The sequence below is a fragment of the Cherax quadricarinatus genome, unplaced genomic scaffold (assembly GCF_038502225.1).
Source record: "Cherax quadricarinatus isolate ZL_2023a unplaced genomic scaffold, ASM3850222v1 Contig283, whole genome shotgun sequence".
In the NCBI taxonomy this organism is placed as follows: Eukaryota; Metazoa; Arthropoda; class Malacostraca; order Decapoda; family Parastacidae; genus Cherax; species Cherax quadricarinatus.
In genome coordinates this window covers 12,004-35,399 of record NW_027195309.1, presented here as the reverse complement: position 1 = coordinate 35,399, position 23,396 = coordinate 12,004, and the positions used below count along the sequence as shown (strand labels likewise).

General features: G+C 38.1%; 1 protein-coding gene across 1 annotated transcript in view; it reads left to right on the top strand.

Annotated features, from left to right (window-relative positions):
• The window catches only part of LOC128686374 (SIN3-HDAC complex-associated factor), a 129,440-nt gene extending 110,266 nt beyond the window's left edge, over window positions 1-19,174 (top strand). Inside the window, exons 3-4 of the mRNA XM_070080289.1 lie at window positions 10,351-10,504; window positions 19,027-19,174. Coding sequence (XP_069936390.1) covers window positions 10,351-10,504; window positions 19,027-19,152 — 280 coding nt within the window. The 3' untranslated portion in view covers window positions 19,153-19,174. The remainder of the gene's footprint in view (window positions 1-10,350; window positions 10,505-19,026) is intronic.
• Window positions 19,175-23,396: the final 4,222 nt, after the last annotated feature.

Sequence of the window (23,396 nt, the reverse complement as noted above, 5' to 3'; positions counted from 1 at the left end):
TTTTTATTCACATAATGAATTTTTATTCACACCAAAAAATAGAAGATTTACTGTTATGCAATATTGTAATAATTGTATAAATATCATCACCATATTTGTGAATGCATATTAGACCCACCAGCTGGCGTGTATTAGACGTGTGAGGTCGTTTGTTTACTGTTGAATATCGGCAAAAATTTAACATTTCTGCTACTTTGAGCTCAGTTTCAAGCCATTTCCAGTGCTAAAATCAATCAAAATCATCTCTATTTCTGTAATATGTCTTCCATTTCTATCAAATGAGACCAAGAAATCGCAAATACAACTATAAAAAACATACGAAAAAACACTGCAAAGTCGCTGTTTTAATCGAAAAATCATGATTTCAGTTTTTTTTCTCTCATACACAGTGTGCTGCAGGATCTGTTTTATGTGGTGCACACATACCTCATAGATGTATTCTCTCATATCTAGGCCCAAATGTACCACTCACAGTTTATCAGAGTGAGCTGAGCTCATGACGTAGATCTACGGTTTGGACCCTGAACGTAAAGCCGTAGATCTACGGGACGGACCCTGAAAGGGTTAAATCTCTCAAACCAACCTTTGCTGGCCTTAAATTCACTCACATCATCACTAGTTGCAGGCATTTTTTTAATTAAATCCTGATGCAACTTCCTAGCCTTTTCACTTATGATCTCTTGAGAGATGCTATCTCCTGCTATCTGTTTTTCATTTATCCACACCAATAAGAGTCTCTCAACATCTTCCATCACTTGCGATCTCTGTTTCGAAAACACAGTTGAAGCTTTGGCAAGAACAGCTTCCTTGATTCCCTTTTTGTTGCCCACAATAGTAGCGATGGTTGACTGGGGTTTATTATACAACCTGGCCAGCTCGGAGACACGCACTCCACTTTCATACTTATCAATGATCTCTTTCTTCATCTCTATAGTAATTCTCACCCTTATTCCTGTAGGGTTGGCACTAGAAGCTTTCTTGGGGCCCATGGTCACTTATTTTGCAGATAAAATCACCAAAAACACTGTAATAATACGAAATGTTCCGATTGTATGCTTGGATGTTACCGCGGAGGCTGGCTGGTAAACAATGCCACCGGCGGAACATGTGAGGCTGGCTAAGGCCGCACATTAGATGCGTCTTGGACGAGCAGCGTTGAGCGGGTTTTTTAGTGGTATGCAAGGCAAAATCTTAGCGATAAAATGTATCTGTATGCGGATTTAACGTTATGTAAGGCCAACGGTATGCGGGGGATCCACTGTACTCAGTTGACAGACTCGAAGTAAATAAGTTTATTCAGGTATACACAAGTACAGTTACATAGATTATCATACATAGCAGCGTATGTATAGAGAACCTAGGATAACCCAAAAAAAGTCAGATAAAGTGACTTATTTCCAGTACCTGGCTTGGGCTTGCCATATATAATTTTTGGTAAATATTTTTTTTTCTCGGTTGTTTGTTGGGCTATCTCATTGAAACTTGGGCAATGTATGATGGAAAGATGCTTCTTAATGTACAACAAAAATAAAAAAGACGGACGATAAATAAGGGAGTTCACTTCTCAGCCATTAGCCGCCTTTTTGCCGTATATTTTCGTATGGTTTTTATGGTTGTATTCTCATTTTTTTGGACTCGTTTGATAGAATAGAAGATATATTACAGAAATAGACATGATTTTGATTGCTTTCATGACAAAAAGTACCTTGAAATTGAGTGAAAGTAGCAGAAATGTTTGATTTTTGCTGATGTTCAATGAACTTCGTGCAAGTCAAGTTGGTTAATTTTATTAAGTGTATTCTAACCTAACCACTCTGTAATCCGGTAAACTCAGTAATCCAGCACACTACAGGTCCCAGTGATGCCGAATTTGTGATGGAGGACCTGTAATAACAATAGTAATAATAATAATAAATACGATAGAAATGATGAAGGAAATTGTGGATAAATTAGACACATGTGCAACTCTTGGGTATCTTTATTGAGGAAACGTTTCGCCACACAGTGGCTTCATCAGTCCATACAAAGGAGAATCTTGAAGAACAGGAGGAGAATGAGGTAATCAGTCCCTCAACCTTGAGTCGATGTGGTCAGTCCATCAATCTATTCAAGATTGATGGACTGACCACATCGACTCAAGGTTGAGGGACTGATTACCTCATTCTCCTCCTGTTCTTCAAGATTCTCCTTTGTATGGACTGATGAAGCCACTGTGTGGCGAAACGTTTCCTCAATAAAGATACCCAAGAGTTGCACATGTGTCTAATTTATCAACATGTCGGTTCTCTGAACCATTCATCTACAGAAGGAAATTGTACAGAAATATGAGGGAGTGGTTGACACATCGTCAGTGTGGCTTTGTTTATGCTGGAGTGAGCATTAGTCTCCGTGCTCTTCCAAACATTTCACAATATATGTAATTCATTGTGTTTGGTGCTTGTAGATTGAGTGCAACTGGAGTGGTAGAGGCAGTGGTTGAGGAAGCGGTTGAGGCAGCAGTTGAGGCAGTGGGTGAGGCAGCAGTTGAGGCAATGGTAGAGGCAGTGGTTGAGGCACTGGTAGAGGCAGCAGTTGAGGTAGTGGTATTTAATAACATGTATGTTATAAATAATAATAGTACATGTTATTATTAATAACATGTATTGTTATTATTATTGTTATTATTAACATGTATGTTATTAAATACCACTGCCTCAACCACTGCCTCAACTGCTGCCTCAACCGCTCCCTCGCCCACTGCCTCAACCGCTACCTCACCCACTGCCTCACCCACTGCCTCACCCACTGCCTCAACTGCTACCTCACCCACTGCCTCAACCACTGCCTCAACTGCTGCCTCTACCATTGCCTCAACCGCTACCTCACCCACTGCCTCAACCACTTCCTCAACCACTGCCTCTACCACTCCAGTCGTACTCAATCTACAAGCACCAAACACAGTGAATTATTGTGAAATGTTTGGAAGAGCACGGAGACTAATGCTCACTCCAGCATAAACAAAGCCACACTGACAATGTGTCAACCACTCCCTCGTATTTTTGTACAATTTCCTTCTTCAATTCTATCGTATTTATTATTGTTATTATTATTATTATTATTATTATTATTATTATTTTTATTATTACTGTTGTTGTTATTAGCAGTAGCAGAAATGTTTGATTCATTGCTGTGTTCAAGAGTAAACACATGATGTCACCGCCCAATACCTGTCCGAATAGCCATTCCAATATGCAGTCATGAATGGGTTTACACTATTTACGTATACTGTAGTTTAATAGCAAATAATGAACAAACAAAACACTCACCACACAGTGGTGGGAGGGCTGGCTGCCAGTTGTGGGGGTTGGAGGGAGGGTAGTAGGGATTCGCAGGTGGCGGGAAACTTAAATATGATTTGGCGGCTGGAAATTTGGTGGTTGGGAATTTGCGAATGTGTGAAGCCCGCGAAAGTTGAAAACGCTAATGTTGAGAGGGACCTGTATTCAGTTGTGACGAAACAGGGCTGTTCTGGAAGAAAATGCCAAACAGGGCCTACATTACTCAGGAGGAAAAGGCATTCCCAGGACACAAGCCTATGAAAGACAGGCTAATTCTCATGTTTGGTTGTAATGCTAGTGGGGATTGCAAAGTGAAGCCTTTACATGTATCACTCAGAAAATCCCAGAGTGTTCAAGAAAAACAGTGTCTCATCACTCATCAGCACTCTTCAATGAAAGCAAGTGTCATTTTATTATTTATGTATTTATAGTGCATGTCTCATTGTTTTCTTTGTAGGGAAATGTATATTTCATGTAAAAAAAAATTTTTTTTAATACTTTTGGCTGTCTGGAACGGATTAATTGGATTTCCATTATTTCTTATGGGGAAAATTAATTCGGCTAACGATAAATTCAGCTAAGGACAAGGTCTCTGGAACGGATTAAAATCGTTGGTTGAGGGTCCACTGTATGTGTTACTGTCCCTAACAATAATTTCCATCAGGGGTTTATCAAAGAAAACTCGAAACATTGTAGTTCAGTGGCATTGTTACCAAGTGTACAAGATGGCCATATTCCACTTTGAGTGTCATCATAGTGATGGGGATTGGGAACAAAATTGGGATCCTACTGCCAATCCCAGATGCAGTCTGCTGGTGGGTACTGGATATTGACAGGTGGTTGTGGTTGTGCAGGTTGTGGCTGTGCAGATTGTTGTGGTGTGTGGGTGGCTGAGGAAGGCCTTTGTTGTGGATGTACTGAGTCAGTGGCATGTCTACCAGCTGCCTGGGGTGCTGCTGGTGCCGCATGACGCATGGCACCACTACCGCCTGGTACCGCATGTATATTATCCATCCCAGTTGTAACAATATCATCATTTTCACTATCTCTTCCTGGTCACGGGATGTACTCCTCCCACTTGGAATAGCACATGGCACTCTACCAGAACGCGTGTAGTATCATATAAATCGACGCTTCACTGGAGAATATTCTTCACTGTCGCTACTGGAATTGTCAGCAAGTATACTTGGAAATCACAATCACTATCATCACCACTGCTCAAATCTGAGCCCTGGACATGGGGAAATGAGTTTCCTCTTTTGCCCTGGTACAACTGAAAGTGAACAAGAAGGGTCAGCACCAGAGGTGGAGGGTTGAGGGTCATCTGGGTTGTCAGCACTATTTCCGGTATCCTGGGCATTGCTTACAGTCACAAACTCCTCAAAACCATGAAATTCATCTTCATTGACGCTTCCATCAGTGTTAGAACTATCACTTGGGAAGAAAAGAATCCCAGTTCACCAGGGAGTGAGATATTTATTACTGTGAGGCATGGTAAACAAGGACCACTGAAATGGCATTTCCATAATGCACCACTGGCTCCCCGATTTTTTTTAGTGCATGCACTGAGCATGCAGACCCATTCTCTCACATGTAGGCCTTCCACTTTCTCCTGCTAGATTTGAAGCCGCCAGAATTTTGGCATATTATGGCACCAACACTGGCTTGCAAGCCGTAATGTTACGACACTGACAGTGAAAGAGTTAATATCTTATTTTAGAATGTCTAACAATAGGAGTTTTCTCTGGCAAACACACAAGCGAGTTGTTCAAGAGGACCCTATTGGTAATACGTGTAATAATATATCTTTATTTCTGCTAGTACATGTACAGTGGATCCTCGGTTATCGGCTGTAATTCATTCCAGAAGGTTGCCCTAAAAGTGAAATGGCCAATAACTGAAATAATATTTCCCATAAGAATTAATGTAAATCCAATTAATCTGTTTCAGACGCCCAAAAATATTAACAGAAAATGCATTTTTTAAAGATTAACTCTAGTTTTACATACAGAAAACAATGAGAACTAAATAAATGACTAACGAAATGGATAACTGAACATTTAAATCACTTTTACCTTTATTGAAGTGTCTTGTTGGCATATGCAAAACAGCAAGGGAGGCTTAAATATGACACTTTTATCAACTCTACGGCTTATTTATCTATCACAGTTCATCTAATATGGCATAATAAACAATATTAATAACATAGAAACATGATATATACTCTAGAATGAATAACATATGTCATTATGTTTGTGGCGTGTGATGGTGGTGGTTGTGGTGTTGTTGGGTTTATAAGGGCCCCTGAGAGCATAAGCCGTACTTGCATAAGAACATAAGAAAGAAGGAACACTGCAACAGGCCTACTGGCCCATACGAGGCAGGTCCAAGTCTCCTACCGGCTTAAGCCAATGCCCCAACCTAGTCAGGTCAGGTCACATTCACTTAAGGAAGGAACACGGCAACTGACCTAGTAGCACAAACTAATCAGGTCCAACTCACACCTACCCACACCCACTCATGTATTTATCTAACCTATTTTTAAAACTACACAACGTTTTAGCCTCAATAACTGTACTTGGGGGTTTGTTCCACGCATCCACAACCAGTGCTTTACTATATCCTTTCTGAATTTGAATTTTTCCAACTTAAAATCATTGCTACGAGTCCTATCTAGGCTAGATATTTTCAGCACGTTATTTACATCCCCTTTATTTATTCCTGTCTTCCATTTGTACACCTCAATCATATCCCCCCTAATTCTACGCCTTTCTAGAGTGCAGATTCAGGGTCCTCAGTCTATCCTCATAGGGACGATTTCTGATACATGGGATCAACTTTATCATCCTCCTTTGTATATTTTCCAGAGCATTTATATCCATTCTGTAATGCGGCTTATGCTCTTATGCTACCACCACCATTCACACAATGTACGTATGTAATTTATAAATAAGAATTATTTACACTTTAATTTATAAATAAGAAATATATACACTTTATAAATAAGAAATATTTACACTTACTGTTCCTTGGAGGAGATGCTGGCATTGGTTTAGGGTGGTAGAAGATAGGCAGGGCAGCAGTGTTTTCAGTAGCCCTGTATACCTCTAACAACATTGGAGGAGTTAAGTTTCATGTCGTCTTTTTCTGTCGCTTAATCTCTTAACTTACTTGCTACACTGTTAATGCTACACTTTATCGCTGGCTGGCACTATAGCCTTTATTGGCTCCTGCTGCTTTAGTATCGTACATATCGTAGAATCACTGAAAAAGGCACATTCTCCTCTCTCTCTTCCTCCTTCACTCATAGTTTTCAACAACTTCTTTCTTAAATTCCATCATGTTTCTCACTTTCTTTACCAAAGGAATTTTATTTGGGCCCATGGTTGCTTATTTCACAGTTGCACTCAATCAGTAACCACAAAAAAAAAAATGGATTATAGCGAAATGTTTGGGTGAATGAACAGAGGCTTCCTCACTTGCCCAGAGACTCAGCCAGACTGATGTGAGCGGCTGGTGGCGGAACGGCCAATAGCCGATAGAAAGCCGCTTGTTTTGGGCAAATTAGGTTAGTTTTGTCATGGGATGCAACCCACACCGGTTGACTAACACCCAGGTACCCATTTTACTGACGGGTGAACATAGGTAACCGGTGTAAGGAAACACGCCCAATGTTTAAACTTTTGCTGGGAATTGAACCTGGACCTTCAGCGTGTGAAGCAAGAGCTTTTGCCACCAGAAAGGTGTCTGATATCACAACGTCCAGTCTGGTACCATGACTTGAAATTATGTGAGAATGATGTCTGACCTCCCCTCATCTCGAGCGCTGTGGAATGAGGGAGGGGTCATGATCCCCTTGCTCCTTGCTTCTTGCAGCACCAGTGTTACTGGTGTTGCAAGAAGGCTATCAGCAAAGTCTTTGATGGGCATTAGAAAATAGCATGGTGTTCATTGGTAATAAATTACAACTGCTCAGATATGGTAAATATGAGAAAATCAAAAGGGGCACTGGATATATTAAACAAGAGGACCATCTATTAAAATGAAGCAACGATATGAAAGATCTGGGTGTAATGTCAGCTGACCTATTATTTAGAAAGCAGGATCAGGTAAATATTGCAAAAGCTAGGGAAGTGATGGAATGGATAATGAAAGCTTTCAAAACAAAAGAAATACAGTGGAACCTCGGGTTACGAACGCCCCACCATGCGAACTTTTCAGGATATGAACTGTCGTCCAGTCGATTTTTTGCTTCAGGATACAAAAGAAATTTCAGGATGCGAACTTCCCCTTTCTTTGCAAAGGTTACAGTGTCTGTTTACGTATCATAATATGACTGGAGCAAAGAAAGCCACTATAATGCCGAGGCATTTCGGGCAGAATTGCCTACTTAAGACTACTTAAGTCTTGACAGGTGCAGAGTGTACCAGTTGTAGTTACCAATGTTTTGCTGATAGTGGCACCAACTACTGGCAGCCTTTTGAAGTTCCTCCTTACTGTTGTTATTATTATTATTACTTTTATATTGTATTATTATTATTGTTATAATAATGATTATTATTATTAGTAGTAATAATAGTAGTACATAGTTGTAGTACGTACGTATGTATGTATGTGGTGAGGGGCTCTTGATCTAGGGAATTTGATCTGTGCTCCAGGTCCCTAAATTGATAATAATAATAATGCTAATAATAATTATAATAATAATAGTACGTGCATATACGTACTGCGTACATACCACCTCCAGACAGCAGTGTCAGTCAAAACAGTGGTCACCAGTGCACATGTGCTTACGGAGTTACCCTCGCAGTGCAAGGAATTCTTATGATTTCCTTACGTTTTGTGCAGTTAATTCGCCAGATTTCTTTCTTCTGACCATGGGTCCTAAGAAAGCAAGTGCAATGGACAGTGCCGAGAAGAAAAAGAAGATGATTTGCATGGAATTAAAGCAAGAAATGATTAATAAGCACAGACTAGGTATGAGAGTTGAGGACTTAGCGAGTTGAATACAAGCGTAGCCCCTCTACTATATGTACAATACTGAAGCAGAAGGAGTCTATAAAGGCTATAGCACCAGCAGAGGGCATTACAGTAATTTCTAAGCAGTGGACCTCTGTCAATGAAAAGATGGAAAAGCTGCTGTTGACATGATTGACGGAGAAACAGCTCACAGGAGATACGTAGTGTAGTGAGATAAACAAAATTTGTACATAACAGTTCTTAAGATTATTATTATTATTATTATTATTATTATTATTATTATTATTATTATCAAGGGGAAGCGCTAAACTCGTAGGATTATACAGCGCCTGGGGGGGAGGTATTCAGGCTTAATTCGGGGAACTGGACCACAGATCCAATTCCCTAAATCAGGAGCCCCTCGCCATCATCAAGGAGCCTTCATTGAGGGGCAGTTCTTAAGAAAAGTGTGAACTCCTGACAGGATATGCCGCTCTGCATTTCTTCTCCAAGGTATGTAAATGTCGTATGTACACCAGATCTAATTCAGTTAGCCTCACAAATTCCATTTTTTCTTACAAACCTGTGACATTTTCATAGTGAGAGTGGATTCCATCTCACATTGGTCTTCAGATGCATGATAGAACTGATGAATTGGCAAAGTCATGCCTTCAGAGAGGGAGTAGATTACAATCTTGGACTGTCAGCAGTTTAAGAACAGTAATACTAAAAGAAGTTCAACTGAATTTCATTGGCTTCAGACTGAGGGAGATTGATACCAGTCCACCTATCATCAGTATCATGCAGGAGGATCCATATGTCTTTGGTACATCCAACAAAATAAGCAGACTCTTGGATGTCACTACCACCTGGCTCTGGCTGGGTTATCAGAGTCTGAGAGGTTCAACCACCACCACCAAATGATGTAGACTGAACTATATGTAAACTTTGCCAAATGGACAGTTGTTACACCTTGTATCATTATGTGCTGGAATACAATGAAATTAATAAATTCAAAGACAAATCACTCAGAAATGTCCAAGAAATGTCAGGGTATTTTATCCACAGTGGATATACTATCAACCATTCAGGAAAATACCAAGATTTGCCCACTGTAGATAATGCATAACCATTTAGACTTTTTTTTTTTTTAACAAGCATACTTTGCTAAAATATAAGATAATATTTTTGTGATCTAATTCATGTCTGCATTGTAGCCAGATATTAACATGTAAATACATAGTTCATTACCACTGTAACTTGTTTAGCTGTCTAAACTTTGTTGCCCAGTCTCGGAACCCATTATGTGCCCCTGTAATCTTTTCACTACTGCCCACAGGATGGATATGGGGTACATAATAAAGATATTAAACTAAAAATATTTTTTTCTCTAAAACATTGCTGGCTGCCTCTTACATATCCATGCTATTTCTTATTAATTTTTTTTTTAAATACCTTGTACATAAGAGCATAATTAATAATAGGATGGATTGTTGGTCAATACTAGGCAGCCCCGTCACTCATATATTTGTCCAGTCTGTTGTTGAAGCTCCCCAAGGTACTAGCTTCAATCACTATTTGGCAGATTTTTTCCTTTTTTTTTTTTTTTTCCTTTTCACAAACTTGTGTTTTATACCTTTTCTAAACTGGAATTCATCTAACTTTAATCCATTATTTTAAGGTTTTACTAGTTACAGATCCTTGGTGTGTTATTTGGAGTTAATTTATTTATGCCAATCTCCCACTTTTTTACTTGTTAGCAGTAGAGTAGCTGAAGACATCTATTGCACCATCTCCAAGCTGTTACACCTCACTCTTCAGGATATTAATCTCTCACCACTTGCTTCTGCACTAACTAAGAGACTTGTCATCTTGCTCCACGGGTATCTTTGATGAGTTTTGAGAGTCCTTTCTGCTCCTAGAGCCTGGCCGTGGGCCAGGGGGGATGGATGAGAGTGGGATTCTAGTAGATTTGTGCACAATATTTATGTACTCTCTGTAAAACTTTGTGTACTCTTTAAACACTGTACACTAATTATTAAAAATATAACTTTAATTTTGTATTTTTTTACAGCTCACGATTCACAGACTCAAAAAAGTATGAAGATGATTTTGTTGACTGTTTCAACTTGAAAGAAAGAAGGTCTGGGGAGATTTGCAATGCATGTGTACTTCTAGTGAAGCGTTGGAAGAAACTGCCAAAAGGAACAGATCGCAACTGGCATCATGTATGTTAAAATTTTTTGTATGTTGTATTTAATGTTAGCCACTATACTGCATTCAGCACATTTATGCCTCAGTGAGTAATACAAGCACCTGACCCATTTAGCATAGGCTATCTTTAATTCTGAATTAAATTAGCACTGTATTGCTTAATTGATCATGAGTACAGATTTTGTTATATAAGTAATCAACCACTGAAGGTACAGGTACAGTTGTATTGTGCCAAAGTAGATAGCAACTGTACCAAAATGTAAAGAAATGCTAATGAATAATATGTCAGGGTGGATCATCACACAATCTAGTATCAGACAACTACTGAAGAATCTAGTATGTCAGAGTAAACAGTTATATGTTGAAAGTAATGTCAAAGTAGACATCTATCAAAGGTAGTGTGAAGTTTATACCTATTAACCCTTTCACTGACCAAAGCCCCAAAATTAAAATTGCTCTCAGTGTCCATATTTAAAAAAAAAAAAATCAATTAAAAGAGTACATTTTTCTGGTGGTAATGAAAAAATGGAGTTCCGTTGGTGCCTATCAAGATACGAAGGCATGAAATTGAAAGCTGATGACCCACTAATGGCAACATATGCAGTTACCATGTGCTCCTTGTTTCTATTTTATTATTTTGTGCTTTTTTCTGGGGTTTTCTAGTTTTTTGTATTTTCCAGTAACTTTTTTGGCCCATGAGACTCATATCATGCACTATGTACGTATATCCACCTGTTGTATGCAACACAACTCCACTAATAGTGTTATCAGCACATTGTTTACAAAACATGTTTACACAACAATGTAAACACAGACAGGTATAAATGTTTCACATTACCACTGTTCTAACATTTATGTACATATATACAGACAGTGGTCATGTTTCTAGCCCTTTGAGTGTTTCAGTCATACATATACGTCTTATGAGCCAATGTGTTTGACATATATATTACTCAAAAATTCAAATCAAGCGGGAGAAAGCTGGTAGGCCCACATGTGAGAGAATGGGTCTGTGTGGTCAGTGTGTGCAGTATAAAAAAATCCTGCAGCAAGCAGTGCATAATGAGAAAAAAAAAATCTGACCGTGTTTTTGGATAAAAAAAAAATCTGACCGTGTTTTTGGATTAAAACGCCGACTTTGAGGTGTATTTTCGTATAGTTTTTATGGTTTTATTCTCATTTTCATAGTCACATTTGATAGAATGGAAAACATATTATAGAAATGGAGGTGATTTTGATTGGTTTTACTATGAAAAGGACCTTGAAATGGAGCTCAAAGTAGGGGAAATGTTTGATTTTTGCCGATGTTCAAGAGTAAACAAATAATGTCATTGTCCAATAAATGTCCAACTAGCCATTCTTATATGCAGTCATGAATGGGTTGATATTATTTATACAATTATCACAATATTGCAGTAGTCTGCATAACAGTAAATCTTCTATTTTTTTGTTTGAATAAAAATTCAAAATAGAAAGCAAGAATATTATCAGAAGGGCCTGGAGATGTGACTGATGAACAAAGAAAACATTATTTTAAAGCCAGGAATGTCTGCATTGTTCATTCTGGACCTTGTTATGAAATTGGCATATTTTTTAATTTACAGTGGAACCTCAAATATCGAGCTTAATCCATTCCAGGAGTTAGTTCTAAATTCGAAAAGCCTGAAAAGCAAAGCAGTATTTCCCATAAGAAATAATGGAAATAAAATTAATCCGTTCCAGAAACCCAAAAATATTCACAAAAAAATACATTTTATAGAGATTAATTATACTTTTACATACACAACAAATATAGTGTTCAATTATGTATTAATAAATTTAAATAAACATATAAAATAACATTTTACTTACCTTTATTGAAGACTGGTGATGGCATCTGGAAGATAGCGAGGAGGAGAGAGGGAGTTGGGGTTAGTGTTTGAAAGGGGAATCTCCCTCCATGAGGACTTTAGGTGAAAATAAATGGTATAAAATACCGACACAATGGAAACATAAACACATATGCAGTTTAATGTGATCCTTTATTGACAACGTTTCGCCCACACAGTGGGCTTTTTCAGGTCACACCCCAGGTAGATCTGTGTGTGACTTGAAAAGGCCCACTGTGTGGGCAAAACGTTGTCAATAAAGGATCACATTAAACTGCATATGTGTTTATGTTTCCAGGACTTTAGGTATCAAAGCCCTCTCTGGGGTTACTTCCCTTCTGTCTTTTAATGCCACTAGGACCAGCTTGATAGTCACTGGACCCCTGTCTCACAAAATAACTGTCCACAGTCCTCTGTTTCTGGTGCCTCTAAGATTTCCCTAAAATGGGACATGCTTCTGTCACCGAACTTGTTGCAAAGATGGCTTGTTTCAGCTTGCTCAGGGTGGTACTTCTCCACAAACATTTGGACATCATTCCACTTCTGTATTATTTCCTTCTTCACATCTATGGTGTTTCTCACTTTCTTTACCACAGGGGTACCACTAGCAAGTTTCTTTGGGCCCATTGTAGCTTATTTCACAATCCCACAAGCACTAAAGATAATGAAAAAATCGTGAAACGTTTGAATGAGAGAGCAGGTTAGTGTTCGCTCAAGCATCAACAAAACCAGACTGGCTCACGGCACCTGCGTGGGGACGCAGACAGAGCAGGCTACCAGACAGGTCCGGTACCCGGCGGTTCGAAAATAGGGGCGAGTTCGATAATAGGGACAAAGTTGGTTCGAAAAAAGGGCTCTATTTTCGAAGAGTTCGATAAGCGATACGTTCGAAATTTGAGGTTCCACTGTACATGAAATTGGCCAAATTGTCAATTTCTGACCACTTTATTGGGTAGTTGAAATTGGTAAATGGGCAGTTTCTTGTACTCAATCGATAGAACAAATGGAGTTCTAAAGAAATAACTATGAGTTTGGTCGACTGAAACAATGGAATTAACCAAAAATAGGGCTCAGAGTGGGCAAAATCACCGATTCGTAAATATCGCCGAGGTCGCTAATTTTGCGAGAGCGTAATTCCATACGTTTTCCATCAAATTTCATACTTTTGGTGTCATTACCATCGGGAAAAGATTCTCTATCATTTCATAATTTTTTTTTTTTTTCCCAAAATATTTTGCGATGCCAGGAGACACCTCAGGATTTGGGGTTGTGACAGTCAAAGGGTTAAGACTGGTGCAGTCTGTGGAAGTCCTTGAAGCATGTCTATACACAGCGGTGTTTTACACTGCAGGTGCTCCTTGGCTTATGATGGGGTTACGTTCTGATGAACCCATTGTACATTGAAAATATCTAAAGTTGAATATGTGATAAATAAATAAATAACTGCCCTGACTGAATTAGTAAATAAACAGATAATTAGTGTAACTAAATACTGGTATTGAAAAGTAAATAAAAGAATACAAGTTATCCTATCTGTAAGTGTACAGTACAAAACAAAAGCTTTACAATACATGTATTGATATGTTGTACAGGTCCTCACCATTAATGTAGTCAGCTGAAAGCACACTGGGCCAGAAGGATATTGTGAAGCATAGAACTAACATTAATTGCTGAAAGATGATGCTCGGGAGGAAGGCATTGGGTCATTGACACTTGCTGGTAGTTCAGGAACAGGTGCAGACATCTTCAGGAAGATGTCAGTTTGCTTCTTTTCATTATAAATTTCTTATAGCAAGCATATCACTAACCTGGGAATACATCAAAATTTAAAGTTTGATGACTACTGAATGTGCATTACTATTGTACCATTGTAGTTGGAATATCGTAGGTCAAACCATCCCAAAGTGAGGTGCATCAGTACGTATAAAGTGTGTCTGCACTTTGGTGGGTGCCTTGTTATGTGTGCATAGACATATTTTGAGCCCATTTCTTCTCTTCTATAGCAGGAAGTGATAACAAAACGTCAAATGAGAGGGTATTCGGTGGTCATCACGCAGTGGTATTTCCTAAGCATCTTTTTTGATCATTATATGTTGAAAATCAAAGAACTTATTAATAGTTCCATAATTCTCGCTACTGGAGCTGCTGTTGGGGAATAAAACTTTAAGGTCAATTTGCCTGGGAGTGAGGCCTTTGCTTCCATGTGGCATGGTGAACAAGATGTACTAAATATGGCATCCCCTCAGTTCACTGCAGGGGCCTCTATTTTTTGTTTCTCATGTGCCAAATTTAAAGCCCCTGGAATTTGTGTGTTGATCTGCACAAAGAACCCTAGCATCAGTAACATAGATCTGCATGACTACCACTGAAAGGGTTAGCCCTTAACCCTTTGACTGTTTCAGTCGTATATATACGTCTTACGCGCCACTGTTTCTGACGTATTTATACGTGTAAATTCTAGCGGCTTCAAATCAAGCGGGGGAAAGCTGGTAGGCCCACATGTGACAGAATGGGTCTGTGGTCAATGTGCACCACAAAAAAAAACCTGCAGCACACAGTGCGTAATGAGAAAAAACAAAACTGACCGTTTTTTTGGATTAAAACGCCGACTTTGAGGTGTATTTTTGTCTAGTATTTATCGTTGTATTCTCGTTTTCATGGTTTCGGGTGATAAAATGGAAAACATATTATAGAGAGATGATTTTGATTACTTTCACGAAAAGGACCTTGAAATTGAGCTCAAAGTAGCGGAAATGTTCGATTTTTACCAATGTTCAGGAGTAAGCAAATCACTCCACACAGCCAGTACACTTCAACTGGGGAGTCTTATATTCTTTCACTAGTGCACTGATATTATTTATACCATTTTTACAATAATGCAGTAGTCTGCATAACAGTAAATTTTGTATTTTTTGTATGAATAAAAAATCAAAATAGAAAGCAATAGTAATGTGAGAGGGGCCTAGAGACGTGACTAATGGACAGAGGATGTGTTATTTTAGTGCCAAGAATGTCTACATTGTTTATTCTGAACCCTGTTTTGAAATTGGCATCTTTTTTAATTTGCATGAAATTGGCCAAATTGCCAATTTCTGACCACTTTATTGGGTAGTTCAAATCGGTAAATGGGCGGTTTCTTGTACTCAACTGATAGATAAAATTGAGTTCTAAAGAAATAGCTATGAATTTGGTCAACTGAATTGGCCATAAACAGGGCTCAAAATTGGCAAAATCGCCGATGCGTATATGTCGCCGAGACTACTAACTTCGTGGGAGCCTAATTCCATGAGTTTTCGACCAAATTTCGTACTTTTGGTGTCATTACCGTTGGGAAAAGATTCTCTATCATTTCATAAGAAATTTTTTTTTTTCCAAAAATTTATCGACAGAATGACAGTTTCAGAAAGGGGCCTGCGACAGTCAAAGGGTTAAACTGTAACCAATGTACTAGTGCACAGGTGACAAGGATATGTCCAATGAACTAGAATGCACAATATTTTTGTCCTTGACTCCGTTGTATGGGTCTCCTACAACCTCTTCATGAATTTGAAAAAAATCTAAGACCAGGTGAGTCCATGCAGTGCATCATGGGTAACACTGCCTAACTATTATAGATATATAATGAAGGGAGGGCCTTTGGAACTGTCAGGAAGATGCTTCATTCATTCAGAATTTATTACAATTCATGGTACTAACAGTGGAATTCGGCCCCAAAAAAAGCACACTGTAACTTTAATCTAGGATAACCCAATATAGTCAAATGATATAATTCCATATTATGATGAGGATTACACCTTGAAATTAAGCAGTTGCAGTTTTATTAAATTTTCTTGGGTGTGTTAACGACACACAAATTTCATTATGTTTATATAACACAGGATATTCCCTCAACCCTAAAATATTATTTTGTTTTATTAACACATCGGCCATTACCCACCATGGCAGGGTAACCTGAAAAATAAGAAACACTTTCATCATCATTCACTCCAACACTGTCTTGCCAGAGATGTGCCTACACTCCCTCAGAGTGCAGGCACTGTGCTTCCTATCTCCAGCGCTCAAGTCCGGCCTGCCGGTTTCCCTGAATCCCTTCATAAATATTACATTGTTCACACTCCAGCAGCACATCAAGTCATAAAAACCATTTGTCTCCACTCACTCCTATCTAACACGCTCATGCATGCTTGCTGGAAGTCCAAGTCCCTTGTCCACAAAACCTCCTTTACCCCCTCCCTCCAGCCTTTCCTAGGCCTACTGACCCCTGTCTCGCCTTTCTTCCACTGCAGATTTATACACACTCCAAGTCATTCTATTTTGCTCCATCTTCTATAAATGTCCGAACCATTTCAACAACCCCTCCTCAGCCTTCTGAATAATACTTTTAATAACCCCACACCTCTTCCTAATTTCCAAACTATGCACATTGCCCTCAGACATGGTATCTCTATTGCCTCCAGCCTTCTCCTTGTTGCAACATTCACCACCCATGCTTCACAACCATATAAAAGTGTCGGTATAACTGAACTCTCATACATTTCCCTCTGCTTTCTCATACAGTTCCCTCTTTGTCTCCACAGACTCCTCAGTGCACCACTCACCTTTTCCCCATCATCAATTCTGTGATTCACTTCATCTTTCATAGACCCATCTGCTGACAAGTCCACTCCCAAATATCTGAATATATTCACTTCCTCCATACTCCCTCCCTCCGATCTGATATCGAATCTTTCATTACCTAAATTTTTTGTTATCCTCATCACCTTACTCTTTCCTATGTTCACCACTTTTAATTTCCCCCTTCTACATACCCTTTCAGACTCTTCCACCAACTCTATGAAACTTTTCTTCAGAATCTCCCAAAAGCACAGTGTCATCAGCAAAAAGCATCTGTGATAATTCCACTTTGTGTTAGATTCCTTATCACTTAACCCTGCGACCCTGCTCGCAAACTTGCTCTCAGGGACAAAGAATTTTCAACAACAAAAAATTTATCTTATGAAATGACAGAGAATCTTTTTTTGAAGGTAATGAAACCAAAAGTATGAAATTTGATGGAAAACATACAAAATTAGGCTCTCACAGAGTTAGCTCCTGGGGATATTTATACCAGCAATTTTGCCCACTTTACTCTCTGTTTTTGGCCAGTTCGAAAAAATGGCATGGAATGTGAAAATTGGCATGGTTGTGTTTGTTTGGCACCCGATTATGTGTTCGTGACCAGATGCAAAAATTAGGCAAATTTTTTGGTTGTGAACTGATTTGTTCGTGTTCCGAAGCATTTGTGACCAAAGGTTCCACTGTATATAGATTTTTTAAATCCCTGCATTGTCAGTGCTTTTAACCCTTAAATGGTCCAAACGTATATACTATACGTTTTCTTTGTCATTCATTCAACATTGCCACAATAAGCCTGAGTCACCTAGACATGAGAGAATGGGTGTGTGCACTCACTGTGTTCCATATTAAAATAATTGGGGATGCCTGGGTACCATATGCTCTTTTTTCCTTTTAAAAGAAAAGATTTCTTTTTTCCTCAAAAAATTTGGGGCGCTACGCGAGTGAACGTATATGTACGTTTGGACCGTTTAAGGGTTAATTTTGGGGGTCCTGCCAGTTAAAGGTAAAAAAAAAAAAAAAAAAAAAAAAAGTAAAAGGTTTATGTAGGGTATGTAAGAAAGGAGACTGTTTACCAGTAAGAGTAAGTCTTAGACAATGGTTATAATGTCACAGTTACTTAATGTGTTGTAGAGGATGAAATGAGAAATGAAGATGTGATCTTTAAAGATAAATACACCTACCATCCGACTTACGACCTGCTCGACTTACGACCACTCGACTTACGACCGTGTTTTTTATGCCAAATTTCTGGGAAATAAACAACTATTTGTGTTGTACACAGTGTTTATCCTAAACCTTACAGTATAAAATACAGTGCTAACAACATAAAAAGTAAAGTAAAACATGGAATACCATAATAAAACAATAAAATAGTCATTACAAAAACGCTTTGTTGATATTCAGTAGTAAAGCTCGACTTACGACCATTTCGACTTACGACCGGTTTCTCGGAACCGAACTCGGTCGTAAGTTGGATGGTAGGTGTATTCATATAAATACAGCCTCTCTTCACTTAACTACAGAGTTCCATTCCTAAGACCATGTTGGTAAACGAATTCGTTGATAAGTGAGGAGCATACATACTATAATAGTAGTGGGTTTGTTTCAACCATCTTTGATATTGTTTTAATGTCACCTTTGCACCATTTATAAAATTTTTGGTATATTTTTAAATGTTTATAGAGCAGTGTACTGTATATTGTAATAAACAGAATAGAGGGAATCAGCTCTAATATGCATTATTTAAGTATGCATACTGGTCAGAGAGCCCGTCGTAAGTCCGAGTCGTCGGTAAACAAGTACGTTGCTAAGTGAGGAGAGGCTGTATTCTGATACAAAGTGGGAGTTGTAGATGACTCAGTGCTATTAAGAAATTTGACAGAGAAGCTACAGAGGTTGGTAAAAGAGTTTGGAAGGGTTTGCAAGAGAGGAAATATGACATTAAATAAAAAAGGAGCAATGTGATGAGAATGAGTGCTGCATTTGTTACAATATGCTATATATTTTTTTAGTAAAATAAAAATTTAATGTTTTCAAAACTTTTTGTGCAGGTTGTGGATGCAAGAGCTGGGCCAGGTACCAAATCTCTCACAAAATTTAAGAGTAAGAAGTTAAAAAAGAATCTAGGAAATCCAGATAAACCACTTAAAGAGAAGATAAAAAAGAAACATAGGTAAGTTTTCAAATATTCTATTTCTTGACTTTCTTTTTCTGTTGAGTAACTGAAGGGGGCCATGTTCATCCTATATACTTTTTTTTTTTTTTATTTTACTATGCCACGGGGAAATTGCTCAACTTGTAGGGGGTCATACAATCTTTGAGGAATGGGCACATACCTCCAGTTCTTTGGATCAGTTGCCTTCAGCATCAGAACATCACCTTCCTTTCATTTTTGCAAATATCACTTATGTTATATTCCATCTTTATATTCTCCTATCATATTAATTTTGCTCATACTTTTCCCAGATATTTTGTCATAATTCAGAAATCATACATTAGCAACCTATTGTAATCTTGCTAAAATTAATGTTCAGTAGATCATCGATTAACACGGTAATTATGTTTCTGAAAACTCGTCAGACAAAATCATGTTATACAAACTGAAAAACTTTTAGGGAAAATAGGGTTACATTCCTGGCACCCATAAAAAATGGCAAACAAACTTTTTTTTTTCTTGAGGTCTCCAGGTCGTAAAAAAAATGATGTATGTGTAATTCATTGTCGTGATGTGTTATGTTTAAAACCCTTTGAGGGTCCAAGCCATAGATCTATGTCGTGAGCTCAGCTCACTCAGATAGGTGGTGAGCAATAAATTTGGGCCTAGATATGAGAGAATGCATCTGTGTGGTAAGTGTGCACCATACAAAACAAATCCTGCAGCACACAGTGCATAACGAGAGAAAAAAAATGCGACCGTGTTCTTGGATTAAAACACTGACTTTGCAGTGCATTTTCGTATGTTTTTTACGGTTGTATTCATGGTTTCTTGGTCTCATCTGATAGAAGGGAAGATATATTACAGAAATGGAGATGATTTTGATTGGTTTTAGTACTGAAAATAGCTTGAAATTGAGCTCAGAGTAGCAGAAATGGTTGATTTTTGCTGATGTTCAAGAGTAAACAAATGGCATCACGCATCCAATGCATGTCAACTGTTGGGTTTAATATACGTTCACGAATGTGCTGATATTATTTATACAGTTATTACAATATTGCATAACAGTAAATTTTCTATTTTTTGGTGTGAATAAAAATTCTTTATGTAAATAAAAAATCAAAATGGAATTCATCTGTAAAACCTAGAAACATAACAGAGGAAATGTTATTTTAGTGCCAGGAATGCCTGCATTGTTTAATCTGGACCCTGTTTTGAATTGGAATATTTTGAACTTTGTGTGAAATTGGCCAAATTATCAATTCTGATCACTATTGGGTTGTTGAAATAGTTGATTGGGCAGTTTCTTGTGCTCAGTTGATAAAATAGATGTAATACTAGCGAAATAGCTAAGAATTCAGTCGACTGCAATGATGTAATTGGCTTAAAATAGGAGTCAAGTGGGCAAAATCGCTGATGCAGTAAAATTTGCTAGTATAATTTTATCAATTTTCCATCAGATTTCATAATTTTTTTTTATTCTTTTCGGAAAAAGATTCTCCACCATTTCATAAGAAAAAATAATTTTTTTAAAATTCTTGGACCCTCAAAGGGTTAATGCATTGTTTAAGGAAACAGATGTTACAGAAATCATATTTCTTACCTTATATTGTGGTTTTTGGTATATGTCTAATTCTGAACAGAGTGAAGAGGGATGCAGTGGCCATACTGGGCTAAGGTGGAAAGTTTTAGTTTGTTTGCTGAGGTGGATGGTTGAGGCTTTGGTGCTGAAGTCATTGGTTGTACATACTGGAGTAATCAGAGATTCTGTACAATATGTATGCAAAAATATGACAGGCTATCTATCACGTGCATATATTAATAAAAAAAAATACTGTATTTTACCAGCTAAGACAATTTTTTACTAAATATATGTGTCCAGTGTAATACCTACCATAATATATATGCAAGCTATCCAAGAAAACAATATGATCATGAGAAAACCTTTGCAAGGCTATCAGCATGTATTGTTATTGTTGGGTTGAAGGTTGTGACAGCCAGAGGGCCCTTGTATCTCACTGCTGTGAAATTAACTACCCAAATGCTTTTGCAAATGTAAACTATTTATTACATATTAATAAATTTATTACAGTAAAGGAATATTAAAAAAAATATCACTTCTCATGCATTTTCAACAATAAAAATATCAGGAAGGGTGGGTGGGTGTTATGCTCATAAGGTGTTAACCCTTAACTCCTTTCAGGGTTGAGACCCCTTCGAGTGTCGCAACCCCAAATCCTGAGGTGTCTCCTGGTGTCGCAAAATATTTGGAAAAAAAAAAAATATATGAAATGATAGAGAATCTTTTCCCGATGGTAATGACACCAAAAGTATGAAATTTGATGGAAAACTTATGGAATTACGCTCTTGCAAAGTTAGCGGCCTCATCAATATTTATGAATCGGCGATTTCACCCACTTTGAACCCTATTTTCGGCTAATTCCATTGTTTCAGTCCACCAAACTCATAGCTATTTGTTGAGAACTCCATTTGTTCTTTTGATTGAGTACAAGAAACTGCCCATTTACCAATTTCAACTACCCAATAAAGTGGTCAGAAATTGGCAATTTGGCCAATTTTATGTAAATTAAAAAATATGCCAATTTCATAACAGAGTCCAGAATGAACAATGCAGACATTCCTGGCTCTAAAATAACATTTTCTTTGTTCATCAGTCACGTCTCCAGGCCCCTCTGACATTACTCTTGCTTTCTATTTTGTATTTTTATTCAAACAAAAAATAGAAGATTTACTGTTATGCAGACTACTGCAATATTGTAATAATTGTATAAATAATGTCACCTCATTCACGACTGTATATTAGAATGGCTAGTTGGACATTTATTGGACAATAATATCATTTGTTTACTCTTGAACATCGGCAAAAATCAAACATTTCCCTTACTTTGAGCTCCATTTGAAGGTCCTTTTCATAGTAAAACCAATCAAAATCACATCCACTTCTATAATATGTTTTCCATTCTATCAAATACGACTACGAAAACTAGAATGTAACCATAAAAACTATACAAAAATACACCTCAAAGTTGGGATTTTATTCCAAAAACACAGTCAGATTTTTTTCTCATTATGCACTGCTTGCTGCAGGATTTTTTTTTATACTGCACACAGACCCATTCTCTCAGGTGGGCCTACCAGCTTTCTTCTGCTTTATTTGATGCCGCTAGAATTTTTGAGTATGTACAGTGGACCCTCGGGTAACGGCAGCATCGGCTAACGCCAAAATCGGATAGCGGCATGTTTTTGCGTCAGAATATTGGCTTGGCTAACTCCCAAGAACTCAGTTAAGGGCATTCGTCCCGAAAGTGTCCACGCGGCCTGAGCCCATGTACATGTAGTGTGCCATTATTTACAAGCTAGGGAGGACGATTCCTCGCGTACATGCGATATATTTTGTATTATTCCATTGTTTTTAGTGCTTGTAACTGCTAAATAAGTCACCATGGGCCCAAAGAAAGCTTCTAGTGCCAGCCCTGTGATAAAGAAGGAAAGAAGCACAATAGAATTCAAGAAAAAACTTGTAGCAAAGTACCAAGGTGGAGGAGGAAGAGAGAGGGGTGAATGTGCCTTCTGCAGTGATTCAGTAGATTCTACGATATGTACAATACTAAAGCAGCAGGTATCAATAAAGGCTATAGTGCCAGCCAGCGATAAAGTGTAGAATTAACAGTGTAGCAAGTAAGTTAAGGAAGTAAGCGATAGAAAAACGACACAAAAGTAACTCCAATGTTGTTGGATGTGCATCGGGCCAGTGAACATCTCCTTGGAGGAGATGTTAGTTTAATTAGTTAGTTTGATGGAGGAGATGCTGGCAGAGGTTTAGGGTGGTGGAAGATATGTAGCATGCCGGCGTATGTTCATTGGCCCTATACACATCCAACAACATTGGAGAGTTACTTTCGTGTCGTTTTTCTATCGCTTACTCGCTTAACTTACTTGCTACACTGTTAATTCTACACTCTATTGCTGGCTGGCACTATAGCCTTTATCGAAACGTGTTGCTTTAGTATCGTACATATCGTAGAATCACTGAATCACTGCAGAAGGCACATTCTTTCCTCTCTCTTCCTCCTTCACTTTGGTACTTTGCTACGAGTTTTTTCTTGAATTTTGTTGTTTCTTTCCTTCTTTATCACAGGGCTGGTACTAGAAACTTTCTTTAGGCCCATGGTGGCTTATTTAGCAATTACAAGCACTAAAAACAATGGAATACTACAAAATATATCGCATGTACGTTTGGAATCG